Raw genomic sequence first — 19948 nt, 5'->3', positions numbered from 1 at the left:
TTCAGTCATAATATCACACTGTCCCAGTTACTCATCAGAGCAGTTTGGCATGTATTCTTAATTACCAGGGACATTGTAGTAACCATGCATATTAGGAACTGCATCTCAAATTCTGACAGCCTACTTTTCATCTGTCCATTACCTAATTGCTACTCATGTAATGTAATCAGCTGCTCTCAATTTAAGAGGTAGCATTGCAGAAGGATTCTCATCTGTGTTCTAATTAGTACATGTACGTTATATTAGAATATCTTGGTTTTATAAAAAATTTTAAATAACTGAAAAGTTGGAATTTCCTGACTAATCTGTAGGAACTTTTGGATTTCTTCTAAAACTTTGCAAGCTTTGGAATCACATTTCTTTATGGTATCTGGTTAGGGAACCAAGACCCTTTAACAGGAAGTAGTCTTTGATTATGCTGGCATACAACCCAGGTGGAATTTCTTATCCAAAAGCCTGAGCCCCGAACAAAGAGGGGTATTTCCTTACCTATGGTTTTAGCCTCTTTGTCTCCATTATATGGCTATATGGGTACATTTGATTGAGTATTCTTGTGTTACGTAGCGGCCACAGGCATTGATGCAATACTGTGCATGTGTACATAGTTACACTTGAGCAGTAAGTTGTCTGGCAAGGGTTAACACCACTGCTCTGTACTGGCAAGCAGAACCTGAAATGCTCACATCTGAGCAGATAGGGACTACATTGGAAGCATTCATAGGCAAGCAAATAACAACCACTTGTTTGTTTGTTTGTTTGTTTGTTTTTGACAGGCAGAGAGTGGACAGTGAGAGAGAGAGACAGAGAGAAAGGTCTTCCTTTTTCCGTTAGTTCACCCCACAATGGCCACTGCAGCCGGCGCACCGCGTTGATCCAAAGCCAGGAGCCAGGTGCTTCTCCTGGTCTCCCATGGGGTGCAGGGCCCAAGCACTTGGGCCATCCTCTACTGCCCTCCCAGGCCACAGCAGAGAGCTGGCCTGGAAGAGGAGCAACCGGGACAGAATCTGGTGCCCCATCCGGGACTAGAACCAGGAGTGCCGGCGCTGCAAGGCGGAGGATTAGCCTAGTGAGCCGCGGCGCTGGCCACAACCACATTTCAATCCCAGGACAGATACCTCCCTTTTTCTTCTGACCCTAGGAAGGCTTCTACCACAAGTTTAATCATGTCAGTTAGAAACACGTTTAGTTAAAAGACAAAGCCTTCTACAACATTATTAGCCTGGAATTTGTGATTCTTTGAAAAGGCATTAAAAGGATACTAAGTTGGGGCCAGCATTGTGGTGTAGCCACCTTCGTAGTATAACAAGTTAACAAGTTAAGCCACACCTCTGCAAAAGTTGGCATCCCATGTGGGTGCCAATTCAAGTCCTGGCTGCTCCACTTCTGATCCAGTTTCCTGCTAATGCACCTGGGAAAGCAGTGGAAGACAGTCCAGGTGATTGGGACCCTGCACCCATGTGGGAGATTCAAATAAAGCTTCTGGCTCCCAGCTTCTGCCTGGCCCAGCCCCAGCTGTTGCAGCCATTTGGCAAGTGAATCAGCAGATGGAAGATTCTCTCTCTCTCTCTCTCTTTCTCTCTCTGTAACTGCCTTTCAAATACATAAATCTTAATAAAAACCTACTATGTTGTCCTTGTTTATCCTGTTGTGCACACTGCTGTCTGGTCTTACCCACCAAGGTTTACTGTGATGAAAATCCTGATTTTCCAATTGTCTTCCTTTGTGTTTTAAGAATATCCTGTCTGTTTAATGCACTAGGAGTGCTTAAATAACTACTTCTCAGCTGTATGCAAACAGTGTTTAATTTTCCTTAAGAAAGCATTTATGTTTCTTTAACAAGTTCTCATTTCTCACTTGGAAGAGAGGATGCCACTACATTTAATCAAAACTATTTTATTAGATCTGATAATAAAAGTTTTTGAAGATTTATTTCTTTGTTTGAAAGGCAGTGTGACAGAAAGAGAGAGATACAGAGAGAGAAAAATTACCCATCTGCTGGTTCATTTCCCAAATGGCTGCAACAGCCGAGGCTGGACCAGCCCAAAGGCAGGAGCCAGGAATTCCATCCGGGTCTCCCACGTGGGTGACAGAGACCCAAGTACTTGAGTCATTGTCTGCTCCCTTTCCAGGCACGTTGGCAGGGAGCCAGATTGGAAGCGGAGTAGCCAGAATTCAAGCCAACACTCCAGTATGGATGCCAGTGTCACAAGCAGCAGCTTACCCCATTGCGCCACAGTGCCTGCCCGATCCAAAACTTTTAAGTCATTTATGGTTTAAAATAGTTGTATTTCAAATAAATTCCCACTTTAAAAAAAAATCCACTGTTCCTGTAAATCATAGACTCCTTAGATTTGAGAACAAGTTTAGGAAGAAGCATTCTAATACTGACCAATATAAATGATACATTTTGTCATTAATTGAGGAACCAATTGGTCACATTTTAAGGGGTTCCCTTTGGTTTATTGCGAGCACTGGTTGTTCTGTCACTGTGCTGAGCATGTTACCATTCTGTTCTGTTCTTCAAGGTAAAAAGCTTGGCTAGAAGTTACTGTTCGCCTCAAAGAACTGAGGGCTTGCTTTCCTGGGTCTGATGAACCTGTGGAAGTTTGCTGTAGCAGATGCGTTTGTTTTAGTTTGTGTGCTTTCATACTTTGGCAGGTACTTAGACTTCTAAAATGTTTGTTTCTTTTACAGGACAATGAAGGTCAAACAGCTCTACATTATGGTAAGCTATTTCTAAATTATTAAATAATCAAACTTGAATATTTTCTTATTTACCTCAACTTTGTGTAACCAACCCTCAGAAAATCACCTGGCACCTAGCAGAGATAGCATGCTTTTTTGCTGTTAATCTAAAAAGTAGGTCAGTAACCTATAAAATCGGAGTTGTGTTGAAATTAAGCATTTCTGCTCTATGCACAGAAATGGAGGTTCCTCCAAGCCCCTGTTGACGTTCGTTACTTCACTCTTGGGACTGTCAGTGAACACTGTCACTGCGGCGTCTAGTGTGTCTCCTGTGAGAGATTCTTTCTGGATCTACAGTAGTTTACCTTGATTCATGATTTTGCTTTCTATGACTTTCAGTTACCATAGTCAGCTTCAGTCTGTGAAAACTGCATAGAAAACAAAAAGTAAAATGACAGATGTAAATCCAGCTGTATCAATTATAACATTAAGTGCGAATGGCATAGATTGGTATTATCTAGCTATATGCTATCTATGGGAGATACCTTTTAGGTTCAAAGAGAGTTTGAAAATAAATGGATGGGAGCAGGCGTTGTGGCACAGCAGGTTAAGCTGCCCACCTGGGACACCCACATTCATATCAAATCCTCACTACTCCGCTCTTCTGATCTAGCCCCCTGCCAATGCGCCCGGGAAGCTGCACATGGTGGCTGAAGACTCAGATTCCTGCCACCCATATGGGAGACCTGGATGGAATTCCTGGCTCCTGGTTTCAGACTGGCCCAGCCCCGGCAGTTGTAGCCATCTGGGTAGTGAGCCCGTGGGTGGAAGATCTCTGTCTCTCTCTCTTTCTCCCTTTTCTCCCTCTCTCCTTCTCCCCTGTCTCTCCCCTTCAAGTACATACATACATAAATCTTTAAAATAAAAAGAAGGTAAGGGGCTGGAATAAGACATCATGGACACAGCAGCCTTGAGAAGGGTGATGTTTACTGTGCTGATACAGACAACAATAGTACTGGATAGAGAGGGGCATTTTGTAGTGAGAAGTGGGTCATTCTGTCAGGAAGCTACAGTAGTCATCATACATGTAATAACAGCACCATAACACATGAAGCAAAACTGACAAAAATTGCCCAAAAATACTTGTAGACTTTAGAATCTCTCCTTCAACAATGGGTATAACAAAACAGAATATAAACAAGAAAGTAGAAAATTTGAACAACACCATAAACCAACCACAACCAGCAGACATCTTTAAAATAACAGAAGATATATTTTTATGAAGTCCACATGGAACATTCTTCAAGATAGACTGTATGCTAGACCATAAAACAAACCTCAGGCCAGCGCTGTGGCTCACTAGGCTAATCCTCTGCCTACAGTGCTGGCACTCTGGGTTCTAGTCCCGGTTGGGGCACCGGTTCTATCCCGGTTGCTCCTCCTCCAGTCCAGCTCTCTGCTATGGCCTGGGAAGGCAGTGGAGGATGGCCCAAGTCCTTGGGCCCCTGCACCCGCATGGGAGACCAGGAAGAAGCACCTGGCTCCTGGCTTCGGATCAGCACAGCACACCAGCCGTAGCGGCCATTTCGGGGGTGAACCAACGGAAGGAAGACCTTCTCTCTGTCTCTCTCTCTCACTGTCTAACTCTGCCTGTGAAAAACAAACAAACAAACAAACCTCAGTAAATCTAAAAGGATAGAAGTCATTCAAAGTATATTCTCCAACAACAGTGGAATGAAATTAGATATTAAGAGCAGGAAAAAAATGAGAAACTCACAAGTATGTAGAATTGAAATGCACTCTTAAAAAGCCAGTGGATCAAGGAAGAAAAATAAAGAAATTGGGATACTTTGGGGTAAACGAGAATGAAGAACATAACACACCAAAACCTTCAAGATTTAGCTAAAGCAGTACTCAGATGGAAGTGTGTCACTGTAAATCCTGTGTTAAGAGAGAGATCTCTAATCAATAAGCTAACATCCTCCCTAAGACACTGGAAAGACAATAGCAAACTAAACCTGGAGAAGACAGAAGGAAATAATAGAGATTGGATTAAATAATAGAGTAGAAGTAAATGGAGGATAGAAAAATAATAGAGAAAATTAACAACACCAAAAACTGGTTCTTTACCATCTAGTCAACCCGTAAATTTGCAAAATAATAATAATGATAATAGTAATAAGCCATCATTGTATTTAAGCTACTAGGCTTTGGGTGTTTTATTGTACAGCAATAAATAACGAAAACAACTTACTCCACACACTTAGATAAGTTTAGGATGAATCACAGGTATAAATAGGGAAAGCTGATTTTTTTAACTTAAGAGAATATGTGGGGTAAGAAATGGTTTTTTAACAAAACATGAGAAAGGACAGACCATAATCTAAATTGTGACAGTTTGACTACATTACAAATTTAAGCTTTTCTAAAGCAAAAGGTATTATAAGTAAAATAAAAATACATGATTTAGACAGGAAGAAGATATTTAAATGCAAATAACTTAGATAGGATCAGTATTCAGAATATGTGATGGGCACTTACCCAGTTAGTAACAAAGACAATCCAATAGAAAAACAGACCAAAAAAATAGGGGTAAGCCAATGCAAATGGATAAAGCCAGATAGCTAACAAACCACAGTAAAGGACGTTCAGCCTCACGCCTAACTGAGAAGAGTCTTAGACTGTACCCTACTTGCAGGCTAACAAGTTAACCTGATAGTTTCATGCTCATCAGCAGAAGAAACAAAATTCCTGAATCAGACAAAAGGCTTTGCTACACTTTGCACAGCAAGCAGCATGAGCTTCATGTTTTTGTCATTTTTCCTGTTACATACTGCACATATAGGGTATTATGCATAGCTTAGGAATCCTAATCTTAGGGAACTCCATTGTTTGGTAAGGAGCTACACACAAACCTACCCAGCTTTTTTTTTTTTTTTTTTTTTTTTTTTTTTTTTTTTTTTTTTTAAGATGTATTAATTTGGGCCGGCGCCGCGGCTCACTAGGCTAATCCTCTGCCTTGCGGCACCAGCACACCGGGTTCTAGTCCCAGTTGGGGCGCCGGATTCTGTCCTGGTTGTCCCTCTTCCAGGCCAGCTCTCTGCTGTGGCCCAGGAAGGCAGTGGAGGATGGCCCAAGTGCTTGGGCCCTGCACCCCATGGGAGACCAGGAGAAGCACCTGGCTCCTGCCTTCGGATCAGCGCTATGTGCTGGCCGCAGCGCACCGGCCGCGGTGGCCACTGGAGGGTGAACCAACGGCAAAGGAAGACCTTTCTCTCTGTGTCTCTCTCTCATTGTCCACTCTGCCTGTCAAAAAAAAAAAGATTTATGAATTTGAAAGAGTGACAGAGAAAAGGGGGAGACAGAGATTTTTTTCATCCATTGGTTCATTCCCCAAATGCCTGCAGTAGCTGGGGCTGGAGCAAGCCAAACCAGGAGCCAGGAACTCCATCCAGATCTCGCACGTGGGTGACAGAGACCCAAGTACTGAGTCGTCATCTGCGGCCTTCCAGGCACATTGGAAGCTGCACCAGAAAAGGAGTGACCGAGTCTCATGCCAGGCTCTGTGATACGGGATGAGGACATCCTACGCTGCGGCTTAACTGCCTACACAACACCCATCCCCCTACCCAACTCCCACCCAACTTTTGCCTGGCGAGATTCCCTTTATTATTCTGTACAGTAATAAGATAAAAACCTTCCCCTGTGCTCTGGAAGGAAACACTGTGTCTGTTCCCCCAGTCTGTCCACTGCATAAACATCCTTGGAAAGACAGTCTGCCATAGAAGCCATCAGTACTTCTGTATACCAGATGTACAGAGACACAAGAGACCCTTGGAGAATTGTCTCCCAGCAATTAGAAAATGCAGGTTCACGTATTTAGACCCCGTTTCACAGTGGTCTGTTGGCAGTTTGTAAACATGTACAAGTCCTAGTGTTGGACGTGAAGTAACAAGAACTCTCACAGGCTTGATGAGTGTCACCTGTCACACCACTTTGTGATGAGCTTGGCAAGATCTGATAAAGTTGAAGTTACACATACTTTACAATCCAGCAGTTCCACTTCTAGATACATACTATAAAAACTCCCAAGCATGCATATAATTAGATATGATTAAAAAACATTTGTTGTAGCATTATTTACAATGGCCCAAATTTTGTTTTATTAGTCTCTGTATTAGATTGTATGTCATGCTTGAAATATTTGTTAATTAAAATTAGATATGTCCATACATACACATGTACTTTATGTTGTCAAATGCCTTTGAAAGAACCATTTAAAGTATGTATATACTAAATAGTATACAGGTAATCTGTAGACTTCTGATTACAAACAGCCCTCTTTATTGTTACCCTCTTTTTATAAATGAGGAAACCAAAACCAGAAGGGGTTATAATAAACTTGCTTGTGGGAGCCAGGAGCTCAAACCCGTATCTGCAGATTTACTAGGAAAGAAGAGAAAAAAGGGATGCTTTCCCAGCCCTGCTTCCACACTGCTTGTATCTCACTTCTCCAACATGTTTATGTGGTGTTCCTGTCCTATACCTCCTCCAGAATTACGGAGAGCTGAGTGTTCTGTACCTTACTTTCTATTTATTTATTTAGAAGAGCGAGAGCTCTCCCATATGTTGAGTCACTCCCTGGTAGCCCACAATAGCCAGGACTGGGTTGTGCGGGTCCGAAGCTGGGAGCCAGGAACTCTGTCTGGGTCTCCCACGTGGGTGGCAGGGACCCAGTTATTTGAGCCATCACCTCTGCCTCCCAGGGTGCATTGGCAGGAAGCTGGAGTCAGGAGCAGAGCCAGTTCTCACAGCCAGGTCCTCTCATATGGGATGCAGTTGTCCCAGGTGACTTCCTAACCACCGTACCAAATGCCCAACCCATACACCCTCTTGTCCACTCCTGCATCTGTGATGGCCACCTAGGGCAACCAGGCAGAAGTGAACCCATTACAGAGTCAGAAAAGAAAAAAGAGGAAACTTCACAGTGACCGTGAGGCCTGCAGCACCAAACTCAGGGCCGCCCCTTCTGCTGCCTTTGCTTCAACAGACCGACTTTGTCCAGCCCCAGAGTATTTTCTGTGAGGTCTGGAGCTCTGCTCAGCTGGCCAGACATCCTCTGCCGTGCACGCGCGTGGCTGCTGAGTGAGTTCTTATGTCCATGCCCTCATTCCATCTTTCATTCATTCACTGACATTTTTCAGTGCTGTGTTTCCCTGTTCTCTCTACTGTGTAGAAACTCTGTCAGGAGCCAAACCAGACTGAATGTGCACCTGGGAACCCAGGTGAAGCACCCTGTCATCCTTAGCTAACCATTAGGGGTGCGTGCTCCTACGGATGTAGGAATATTTCCGTAAAGCCTGAGATACGGAAAATGAAGTTGTGGTAGGAATTTCTCAGAATACCTTACTAGCTGGCTTCAAAGTAAGCTATGCTTTCTTTATGTACTATCATGGAAAATCCGATATGTTGTAGGGTGAAGTTATGAAACGGTGTATTTAGTGTGCTACCATGCAGATATCTTTATGTATTTGCTAGTAAGTGCATAAGATATTCTGGAAGGATATACAAAAACCTAATAATGTTCATTGCCAAGGAAAGAGAAGCTGTGAACCTAGAATTCACAGGAATAGGCTATATCTTAGAGTCTGTTAGGACTTTAAGTATCAATTACCTTATTACTATTTCATTCATTGAACAAATATTTATTGAATACCTACTATTTGCTGGGTAAAAGATACCAGATCTTTTTCAAAAGATGTCCCCAGATTCCTTCACCTCCCACTGGTAAGTGTATGAGCTAACACCGTGTCCGGGAAGACAGTGGGCTTGGGTTTCAGTGACAACACCACCTAGAAATAAGGCTTCTTGAATCAGAGCAGTTGGAATGAGACTCCACAAGGAAGCCAGGATCCCATAAGGGCTTTATCCTCAGTTCAGACAAAGAAAAAAAAGTTGACTCTGCAGTGAAGGAAGGGAGGGCAAAGATGCTTATATGCCTCAGACCAGTATTTGGATGGGAAGAGAAAAGCCCCACCGCCCACAAGTTTGGAGGATGAATTTATACCCTCTGATTGTTTCAGTAATCCTCAAGTGAAGAAATTAACACAGGAGATGTCCTGGGCTGATGTACCCTCTCCCAAGGGATCTGGCAGATGTGGACGCAAAACTTCCCTTGAGGGACACATCTTTAGCCCAGAAGCACAGAATTCCCACAGATAAAGACCTGTTTAGAGGAAGCTCGCAGTCCTGAATCACAGTGCACGCTTGCGTGTCAGCAGACACGGTCAGCCACAAGATCGCAGCTGAGGAATGCCAGTGAAACTGTTCGGTAGAAATGATCACAGTAAGTCTGGATAAAGGCAAAGAACCACGAGCACAAGAACAAGGCACTCAAGGAGAGAACAGGCAGGTTTGAAAAAGAACCAAATAGAACTTAAATAAATGGAAAAATGCAGAATTTTTAAAAGATTTATTGGAGAGAAAGAGAGATTTTCCACCCACTGGTTCACTCCCCAAATGGCTGCAATGGCCAGAGCTGGGCTGAATTGAAACCAGGAGAGAGGAGCTTCTTCTGGGTCTCCCCTGTGGGTGCAGGGATCCAAGCACTTGGGCCATCTTCACCTGCATTCCCAGGCCATAGCAAAGAGCTGGATTGGAAGAGGAGCAGCCAGGACGACACGAACTGGCACCCATATGGGATGCTAGCACTGCAGGCAGTAACTTTACCCTCTGTGCCACAGCACTGGCCCCCAGAAATTTTATAATGTGTGGGTTAAAGTGAAGAATTGGGACAAGTGGGGGAAAAATGGTGAGCTGAAAAATAGAGAAATTTCCAAAAGAGGCAGCACAGAAAGATTGACTTGGAAAGTGTAATAGAGACATTAAGAGAAGAATGAGCATTTTTAGTAGGCATTCCAGAAGGGGAGATTCGAGGAGATTCCGTATTTGAATTGATATTTACTGGTAATTCCCAGGATTGGTAAAACTTTGGGATCTTCAAGTTCAAGAATTACAAGATCACATCAGAATAATTACAGTATTCAACCAATAGAATGCCATAGAGCAGTGAGAATGAACTACAGCACCATGTAACAACTTGGTTGAATCTCACAAGTGTACTTTTTTTTTTTTTTTTTTTTTTTGACAGGCAGAGTGAACAGTGAGAGAGAGAGAGAAAGGTCTTCCTTTGCCGTTGGTTCACCCTCCAATGGCCGCTGCGGCTGGCGCACTGCGCTGATCCGATGGCAGGAGCCAGGTGCTTCTCCTGGTCTCCCATGGGGTGCAGGGCCCAAGCACTTGGGCCATCCTCCACTGCACTCCCTGGCCACAGCAGAGGGCTGGCCTGGAAGAGGGGCAACCGGGACAGAATCCAGCGCCCCGACCGGGACTAGAACCCGGTGTGCCGGTGCTGCAAGGTGGAGGATTAGCCTAGTGAGTCGCAGCACCAGCTTACAAGTGTACTGTTGAGCTCAAATGCTGGACACAGAAGACCACATACAGCATGCTATTCTTTTTTATATAAAGGTCAAAACCAAGAAAAACTCATGTAGTGTTGGTAGGCAGGATAATGATTACCTTGGTGGAAGTGGGTAGGATAGCAATGTTAACACAGCAGTGTCGCTTCTGAGAGTGTAATAATAATCTATTCTTTATCTGTGTGCCAGTTATATGGATAGGTTCCTCTTAAGAAAATTTACAAATATGACATTGGTACTCTTCTGTGTGTATTTTATACTCCAATGAAAAGTTTGAACACAAAGAACATCTAAACCTAGATGAATAAGTTGTAGTGTTCCTGTATATTTTAAATTTTTTATTTATTTTATTTGAAAACCAGTAAGAGAGAAACAGAAATCTTCCATTCACTAGTTCATCCCCAGATGCATGCAACACCCAGGGCTGGTCCAAGCTGAAGCCAGGAGCCCAGAACTCCATCCAGTCTCCCACGTGGATGGCAGGGACCCAAGTCCTTAAGCCATCATCTGCCTTCTGTAGTACACATTTGCAGGAAACTGGATCAGGAGCAGAGGGGTCAGGACCCAAACCAGGCACTGGGGTGTGGGATGTGGGCACCCCAGGCAGTACCAAACACCGCCCCCTTCTGTCCCTGATTGTGTAGTCTTCTTTAGTCTTCCCAACAAGTGGCTGAGTTGAATGTTGCTTTCCTCCACCTGCAGATAGAAAACTGGAGTCTAGAGAAGTGATGTGTCATTGACAGAGGGAGGCCAGTTGTAGGTAGTAGAACCAAGACACTTTCACATTCAATCCTCTGTTCATAATTTCTTAAGTAAGTACTTCCCTGGATCTTTTTAAAACATACATTATTTTATGAAATATAATCTTCTATAGAAATAAAGTAAAGAAAAGACCTTTATCACTGGTCATCTTAGTGGCTCAAGGCTAATTTCCAAAACTGTACTTGTGAATAAACACATACATCGATTTCTCTCCATGCATGTACTTTTATTGCCTTACTTCTGTTCACTGAGAGTTTAGACATAAATAAAAAGCATCCATGACTTGGGAATAGGACTCAAAATTGATCTAGGAAAACAACTTTCATTTCTCTCTCTTAGATTATATTAATCTTGTGGGAAGAACAAAACAAATATATGTGTTAAAATAAGTGAATAGTAAAATAATATCATTGGTCAGAAATTTGAGCATTATAAGTATATAAAGCTAAAATATTTTGACAGCTCAGTAATGTTTCATAAAACTTATAGAAATGTATTTTATTTGAAAGGCAGGGTGCAAGAAAGATCTCTCATCTTCTGGGTCACTCCCCAGTTGCCCCCAGCAGTCAAGGCTGAACTGGGCCAGGGCTCTGTTTGAGCCTTTACCTTTAGCCTCCCCAGGTGCATGTTAGCAGATTCCAGAATCAGGAGTAGAGCCAGGACTCAAGCCCAGGCACTCTGATGTGGAAGGCAGGTATCCCACGCAGCAGCTTAACTGCTGCACCAAGTGCCTGCCCAAAATTCACATTTTAAATTTAATCATTTTGGAGTGATTTGTTTTTAATTTAGAGTGTTTTAAACTAGGTCACTGGACTTTTTGCCAGAGTTTAAGATAGTCAGTCTTGTGTATAATAATAATAATAATAACCATTTATTAAGCACCTGTTTTATGCCAGGGAATATGCTGGGCATGTTTTGTCCTTTTAGTTACTTAATATTATTTAACCCTTTTTATTTAGTGGGCACTCAGTGGCTTTTTTTTATTATTGTTTGATTTGATTTTAGGGCCCTAAGCCTATTTTTGCAAGTTTCATAAACCTGTAAGTGTGGTTAAATCCAGCAGTGTTGAGGATGTGCTTGAGGGCTTAGCTATTATTTTTTATGAATTACGGTTGGGCTTGACAGCTGTCCTTGTGTTGACAGCTCTCCTGATTATAGCAGTTGTCAAACTCCATCCTTAAGCAGGTTGTAAATCCTGGCTTCTTCCGATTAAAACTGGGTCAGAGCCAATCACAGGTTAACTAGAGGCCAGGATTCTACCACTGTGTGCGCTTACTAGTTCATTCTAGACAGTCTTTGTGCTGTGGCATACCAAAACCATTATTTGCCTACGTTTTACCTGGGTGTTTTTGAATCGTCAGATATTGGTCCTTCTGTTATTTTGTGATTAACTGTGGTCCTTGCTGAAGAGTATATTGGTATAAGTGTGGTCTTCCTTATAAATGGCCTGTTAGCCTTCCCCTCCTCTTCCTCCACTGGGAATATTAATATCATTGCATCTGTGTCTCCCAAGGGAAATCAAGGCTTTCCTCGTACGTGGAGTCATGTGATTTCAGAGTGGGCAGGCTTTGTATCCTCATGAGCCTTCGGTCTTCCACGTAAAGCGCCATCTGTTCTATTCCAGCCACACTGTTACACAGCCGTGGGAGGAGGCATTAGAGTGAAAATAAATAAAATAAAAAAGAAAGAAATTCATCATCAAAACCCTGAGGATTAATGGAGTCAGAAGGCTCACTGCTCTGAATGAAAATTCATCTTCACCTGTGCCAGTGTCAGGGCTGCCTCCATGGCACTTGACAAATAGAGGTTCCCAGGGTACCATAAATTCAACAACTGTTCTAATCCCTATAGACTTGCTCAGGCTTTTCCAAGATGGGCTTATGACTGTTTTGTATTTCTCAGCACATTGTGGGTACCAGTGTATCCCTTCAGTAATTTGGTGAAATGCTAGCACCCTTGCTGCTCATCCTCTCGCCTCCCCCTTCCCTTTGTCTGTCTTGAGGGCTGGGCAGCTTACACATTTCTGAAAGACGACTCCGACTGCATGCTTCACTGAAGATGCCAGAGAGAGAAATCAATTAACTAATGAATTTCAAGCAAAAATCTCAGCACTGTGCTGAGAATGTGAACCAGCACATGTTCAGGGAGCTCACCATCTAGTTGGTAGGAAATGTGTCTTCCAGCAACTACCAGGATACTTCAGAAAGTTCATGGAAAAATTGAAGTGTTAAGTTTAGTTTGAAATCCATGAATAAAAGGAATCTTCAAAAAGTTCTTGGAAATGCACATTAAGAAAAATACTCTGCAAGATTTCAGAATCTTTTTATGTGTCACAATAAACTTTTTAATGTCCTTTTCCATGGGTATTTTGAAGTACCTTCATATTCCTTGGGCACCTGTGTGTGACAGCAGGCTCTGTGCTAACAGAGACATAATGGGCGCCTACCCAACAGTGCATCTCCAAGAGGCTGTGAGTGTCTTGCTCCTGTCGGGGTGTGATTCACCCGTGTGGAATGAAAGGACTCTGTCCTTTTAGAAAAATAGTATTGACTGACTTATATAAAGAGAACGGACGTCGCGTATTTCATGTATGCGTTTTTAAAAACACAGCAGAACTCATTCAGTCTCTTCCTGTTTTTCTCTCAATTGCAGCTTCTTTCCTGCCTATACGCTCCTATGAATCTGTCTGAGTAAATCCCAGGCATTTATTCATAAAACTGGTTTCATATGGATACCACATCCCTCCCCCAGAAAGTATTGTTTTGCGACTCTGAAACTCCAAACTTAAATCTCACTTTATAGTTAGACTTGAACGAAAGTTGTTTTCCCTTCGGTCCAGTTAGGAAACTTGTATACCCCAGGTAGCCTTTCCTCTCTGGTTGGCTTTAGTCCTCTAGAGCGGAACTTCAGATTTCATGCTTCATTCCTGGGTTTGCTCCATAGATTAGATTCTGTGTGGCTGCTGGAAAGGTCATTTCATCATCCGGCACGCATGAAATCAGCGCCCCTTCGTCTGAGCTGGCCCTCTGTAGTGTCTTCAGCCGTAGTCTCCTTCTGTTTAGCCCTGACCTTCATGCTAAATGTTGAGTTAGATTTGAGTGAAGTATGATCTGATAGATGAGAGTGGTTATTGTCCTGTAGTACAGATTTGTTTTGTTTTGTTTTGTTTAAGATTTGTTTATTTATTTAAAAATCAGAATTTTCAGATACAGAGAGGGAGAGACAGACAGAGACCTTCCATCCACTGGTTCACTCCCCAAATGGCCACGACGTCCAGGGCTGGGCCAGGCCAAAGCCAGGAACTTCCAGGTCTCCTACCTGGGTGCAGGGGCCCAAGCACTTGGGCCATTTGCTGCTTTCCCAGAGGTGTTAGCAGGGAGCTGGATTGGAAGTGGAGCAGCCAGAACTCTAACTGGTGTGTGATGCCAGCAGAAGGGTAACCTGCTCCACCACGGTGCTGGCCCCTGTAGCACCGAGTTAAGCACTAGGAAGTTTCTTCCTCTGATACTGCTGAAAGGTCTTGTTTTAAAACCCAACAGTGTTTCTCACAATAAGTCAAAGCTCTAGTTGTTCTGTAAAGATTAAATAATCATTGCTCAAAAGAAGTCATGTAGCTAGTTATGTGCAGGATAAACACCCTCTTCTCACAGCTGCTTTATACTAGGCAGTGTGTCTTGTCTTTTTTTTTTTTTTTTAATTGTACTTATGTATTTGAGAGGCAGTCACAAAGAGATAGGAGAGACAGAGAGCTGCTGTCCGCTGGTTCACTTCCCAAAGGCTGCAGTGGCCAGGGCTGGGCCAAGCCAAAGCCAGGAGCCGGGAGCTTTATCCTGGTCTGCCACGCAGGTGCAGGGCCCAAGCACTTGGACATCTTCTACTGCCTTCCCAGGCCACAGCAGAGAGCTGGACTGGAAGCTGAGACTTGAACCAGTGTCCATGTGGTGCTGCAGGCCTCAGCGTTGTTTAACCCACTGTGCCACAGGACTGGTCCCTAGGCAGTATATCTTTTTTTTTTTTAAGATTTTTTTTTTTTTTAATTTATGTGACAGGTAGAGTTACAGACAGTGAGAGAGAGAGACAGAGAGGAAGGTCTTCCTCCCGTTGGTTCACTCCCCAGATGGCCGAAACAGCCGGAGCTATGCCGATCTGAAGCCAGGAGCCAGGTGCTTCCTCCTGGTCTCCCATGCAGGTGCAGGGCCCAAGCAGTTGGGCCATCTTCTACTAGGCAGTATATCTTTAACTTTGTCCTATTTTATGAGAGACTGTCTTCCATTTGAATCTAATTTGGTGTACAATGGTTTATAAAACTCTTCAGAAATTTAAAAGTATTGATAAAAATTATTTAGGGGGACCAGCTGGCCAGCACTGTGGCATAGTGGGAAAAGCCCCCGCCTGCCATGCCATATCCCATATGGGCGCCGGTTCAGGACCTGGTTGCTGCACTTCTGGTCCAGCTCTCTGCTGTGGCCTGGGAAAGCAGCGGAAAATGACCCAAATGCTTGGGCCCCTGCACCCATGTGGGAGACCAGGAAGAAACTCCTGGCTCCTGGCTTCAGATCGGCCCAGCTCCAGCTGCTGCGCCATTTGGGAAATGAACCAGCAGATGGAAGACCTCTCTCTCTCTCTCTCTCTCTCCCTCTCTCTCTCTCTCTCTCTCTTTGCCTCTGCCTCTCCCTAACTCTGCCTTTCAAATAAATAAATAAATCTTAAAAAGAAAGAAAGATGATCAGCACATAAGCAGACTTGGGAAAGATTTGGTAGTTTCTTATAAACATTCACTTGCTGTGTGACTCCGCAGTTCCACTCTTGTATACATACCCAAAAGATGTCCAGGTCCACACAGAGATCTTTACTGATAATGTCAGAGCCAAACAACCCAGACGCCTGCATGCATCCACATGATGAAATAATACTCGGCAATGAAGAGGGAGTAATACTGATACTTGCAGGAGCAACCTGGGCGAATCTCCGTGGCAGTCTGCTCAGTGAAAGAAGCCAGACACCAAAAACTGTGTGGTATATGAAGGCCAGTGCACGGGGACAGTCGAGCGCTGCCAGAGGCTGTGGCTGAGCACAGACTGGAGGACGGCACGAGGCAGCAGGGACCTCTGTGGTGATGGCCGTGTCCTGTCGTGGCCGTGGTGGCAGTTACACAAGTAGACACTGTCAGAGTGTACTGAATTCTTTAAAAGTGAATGTCGCCTCAGTAAGCCAGGGGGAGAGAAACCCTCTTCCTTTACACAGGAGAACGGATGGCTGTGAAGTGTGGTCAGCCATACAAGTGGGACCTGAGTAGCTGCCTCTTAAAAAACTGTACAGACAGCGGGGCAGGCCTCTGATACAGTGGTTAAGTCGCTGCTTGGAACTCTTGGTCTCCTGTCACAGTGCCTGGTTCCAGCCCTGGTCACTCCATCTCTGATCCAGCTTCCTGCTAATGCACACCCCGGGAGGCAGCAGATGGTGGATCAAGTACTTGGCTCCCTGCCGCCCCCATGGGAGACCCAGATTGAGTTCCAGGCTCCTGGCTTTGACCTGGTCCACCCCTGACTCTTGCAGGCATTTGGGGAGTGAACCATCAGATGGAAGATCTATGTCTATCTCTGTCTCTCTGCCTTTCGAATAAATGAAAATAAGAAAGAAAACTGTCCAGAAAAATTGCTAAATTTTCTGAGCTCAAAAGATCGGTCTCCAGGAAGTCACGTTACACAGTGCAGATAGAGATAATAGTGTGTGAGGCATGAGCTGTTTTCAGATTCACATTTTACCTACTGCGTATCCAACAAAGCTGTTTCCTGGCACCACTGAGCTTACATGGGATGCCAGTGTTGCAGGCGGCAGTTTACCCAGCTGCACTACAACTGCCCGTAGTTCCTGATTTTAGAGATAATGTCAGACATCTGTGGTCCCCCAGACTGGAAACAGGGTGTCACGTTTGATTCTTCTGATTGCCTCACTTCTTGCAGCACAGCCAGTACTTTGCTCTGTGTCCTACTTGAATTTCAATGGCTCCGTTATTCATACCCTTCTTTATATTCCTGCTGACATGGGCTACTTTCAAGACCCTAAGGGACTACCACGGTCTCCTAATTGGCTCACCTGCCACAAATTTTTTGGCTCCCTCAGTCGCTCTTTATAGAATTACCATCCTAGCACAGAGGCTGAATTATGCCACTTCCCTCCTTGTTCCTATCTGTGGATCACTCAGTAAGACCCAAACTTCTTAGTATGGCAGTCAAGACTGTACATGATTTTGACTTCAATCCAGCCTCTCTCCTTCCTTCCTTTTTTTTTTTTTTTTTTTAAGATTTATTTATTTGTTTGAAAGGCAGACTTAGATAGAGGGAGAGACAGAGATAGAAAGATATCTTCCATCTGCTGGTTCATTCCCCAAGCCAGGCGCCTGCAACTCCATTTAGCTCTCCCACACGGGTGGCAGGGGCCCAAGCACTGGGACCATCTTCCGCTGCCTTCCTGGGTGCACTAGCAGGGAGCTGGATCGGAAGTGGAACAGCCAGCACTGGTTCAGAACGAGTGCTCAGATGGGGTGCAGACACCAGACATTGGCTCAGCCCCTGCTCAGAACGAGTGCTCAGATGGGGTGCAGACACCAGACATTGGCTCAGCCTCTGCGCCACGCTGCCAGCCTTGCCTGTCTGCTTTCTGCTCGCTCTTACTGCCTGAGTCAGCAGATACTTTCCTGCTTCTGCTGGTGTGTTTTCCCGCTGCAGTGGCCAAAGGATTTCATGCTACTCTGCAAAGCCAGCTTCTACACCAGCTCGTGTGCTTTTCCTAAGCCCCCACTTTCTGCCTTCTCCAGTGCCTTTGCAGTGTGTGTGTCTCTGCCATAGTGTTTATCATTCTTTTGTATTAAAGTGGGCTGTTTCCAAATTTGTATAGGTTCTCGAGAGAAACCGTCCCTGTATCCTTAGCGGTAGAGTGCAGAGAGCACTCCGTAAAAGGGCTGTGGAATCAAGCTCCAGAGCCGGCCTTCCCTTCTTTGGAACTTTCTTATTGTCATACCACATTACAAAAGAATATATAGTTACATGAAGGACTTAAAATGTGGCCTTAGAAAAAGGTGCCACCACCTAAGAAATAAACCCTTGGGGCCAGCATGCACTGGGTTGAGCTGCCGCTAGTGATGGCAGCATCCCACGTCCCAGACGGGAGCACCAGCTGCAGACCGGCTGCTCTGCTTGCAGGCCAGCTTCCTGCCTGGGCAGACGATGGCCTAGGACTTGGGTCACTGCCACCAGGTGGGAGACCTGCGTGGAATTTCTGGCTTCAGCTGGGCCCATCCCTGTCCATTGCAGCCATGTGGGAAGTGAATCAGAGGTGGAAGATCCCTCTTTCTCTGTAACTCTAATTCTCAGATATGAAATCTTTTTAAAATAAGTAAATAAAATAGAACCTCCTCAGTAGTATCTTTGAAACCCCTGTATGTAGCTCTGCAGGCACATGGCTCTCCTGTCACGTCCTGGATCACTATTCTAAGTTTTATATTAATTATTCCTTTAAAGTTTCACTGTGTACTTGGAAGTCTGAACAACAGTGTTTGATTTTGTCTATTTTTAAACTTTGATTAAAAGGAATCATACCCTGTGTATTCTTTTGACTTTTTTTCTTTAACATTGTTTCAGAGAGAAATCCATTTTAGGTGAACTTGTAGTTCATTACTTTTCAGTGCTGTGTGGGATTTCATTTTAAAGTGAACTGTGTTCTGTTTTGGCATGTTAACGAACATTTGGATTGTTCACCTTGGGGCCTGTTGTGAACAGTACTGCTGTGTACATCTTGCACATACCTCCTGGAGAACACCTGCAAAGCTTTCTGTAGAGCATGGAACTAGAAGTGGGATTCGGGGTTGGAGGCTTTGTGCAGTCTGAAATACTAAGTTGTCCAGAGTATCCACACCAGTGAACACTCTCAGAAGCCTGGGGCTGGCGGTGCCTTGCCCTGGTCCTCCAAATGCTTGGCATTCTCAGAGCTTTGCATCTCCTGATTGCTCACGTGTGGTTGCTCCTCTTCATTTGTTCATTGTCATTTATGTTTCCTCTTCCACGAGTTGCCTGTTTTTGCCTTTAGCCCAGTGGTGTCAGCACCATGTAATTATTAGAGCTAATTTCCTCACTGACCAGTGATGCAGCTTTGTCGTAAATTACGTATCCATACATCTGCAGAATAGGTGACTGTGCTAACCCTGTGCTTTGTCCATCCTGAGGCAATCCCATGCCAAATTCTTGATGTCTTTTAAAAAAACTAAAAAAGAGAGTTCTTCCATCTGCTGGTTCACTCCCCAAATGGCTGCAACAGCCAGGTATGGGCCAGGCCAAAGTCAGAAACCAAAAGCTTCTTCCAGGTCTCCCACATGGGTGGTGGGGATGCAAGCACTCGGGCCATCTTCTGCTGCTTTCCCAGGTGCGTTTGCAGGGAGCTGGGTCAGAAGTGGAGCGGCTGGGACACAAACCAGTTGCCATTTGGGATGCTGGTGTTGCAGGTAGCAGCATGACCCACTGTGCCACCATGCCAGCCCGATAATAACTCTTGATATCTGTAGCTCCTTCCACCACCCCCCTTCCTATGCCAAGGATATATCAGGGACACTTGTTGGTGCTATTTATTGTTTTAGACAGGTTCTTGGGGCAGGTATTTAACCTAGCAATTGAGACTCCCATTAAGACATTTCATTCCATATTTCAGTACCTGGGCCCAGTACCCAGCTCTGGCTCCTGACTTTGTCTTCCTGCTAATGGAAGCCCTGGGCAACAGCAGTGATGTCCTCCAGTGGTTGGGAGATCTGGATTGAGCTCCTGGCTTCAGCCCAGCCCCATTCTGGCCCTTTCAGACATTTAAGGAGTAGATCAGTGGATGAAAGTGGTCTCTCTCTGTGTACCTCTCAAATAAATGATTTTTAAAAATTAAAAACTTCCGGAGCCAGTGCTGTGATGTAGCGGGTAAAGCTGCTGTTTACAGTGCCAGCATCCCATATGGGCACACTGGTTCAAGTCCCAGGTGCTCCACTT

The 19948-nt window shown here is 44.4% G+C and overlaps 1 protein-coding gene across 4 annotated transcripts in view; it reads left to right on the top strand.

Moving 5' to 3' along the window:
- The window catches only part of ACBD6 (acyl-CoA binding domain containing 6), a 195760-nt gene that overhangs the window by 174975 nt on the left and 837 nt on the right, over positions 1-19948 (top strand). For all 4 annotated transcript variants that reach the window (XR_016210356.1, XM_002715013.6, XM_089299466.1 and 1 more), the window contains one exon: positions 2695-2725. Coding sequence is in view for 3 of the 4 variants with exons in the window: in XM_002715013.6 (XP_002715059.3) it covers positions 2695-2725 (31 nt within the window). In the remaining variant the exon portion in view is untranslated. The remainder of the gene's footprint in view (positions 1-2694; positions 2726-19948) is intronic.

The sequence above is a fragment of the Oryctolagus cuniculus genome, chromosome 7 (assembly GCF_051225735.1).
Source record: "Oryctolagus cuniculus isolate XC-2025 breed Fujian yellow rabbit chromosome 7, ASM5122573v1, whole genome shotgun sequence".
Taxonomy (NCBI): Eukaryota; Metazoa; Chordata; class Mammalia; order Lagomorpha; family Leporidae; genus Oryctolagus; species Oryctolagus cuniculus.
Note: the sequence above shows the minus strand (reverse complement) of the source record. Positions and strands in the feature narration are given on the sequence as shown.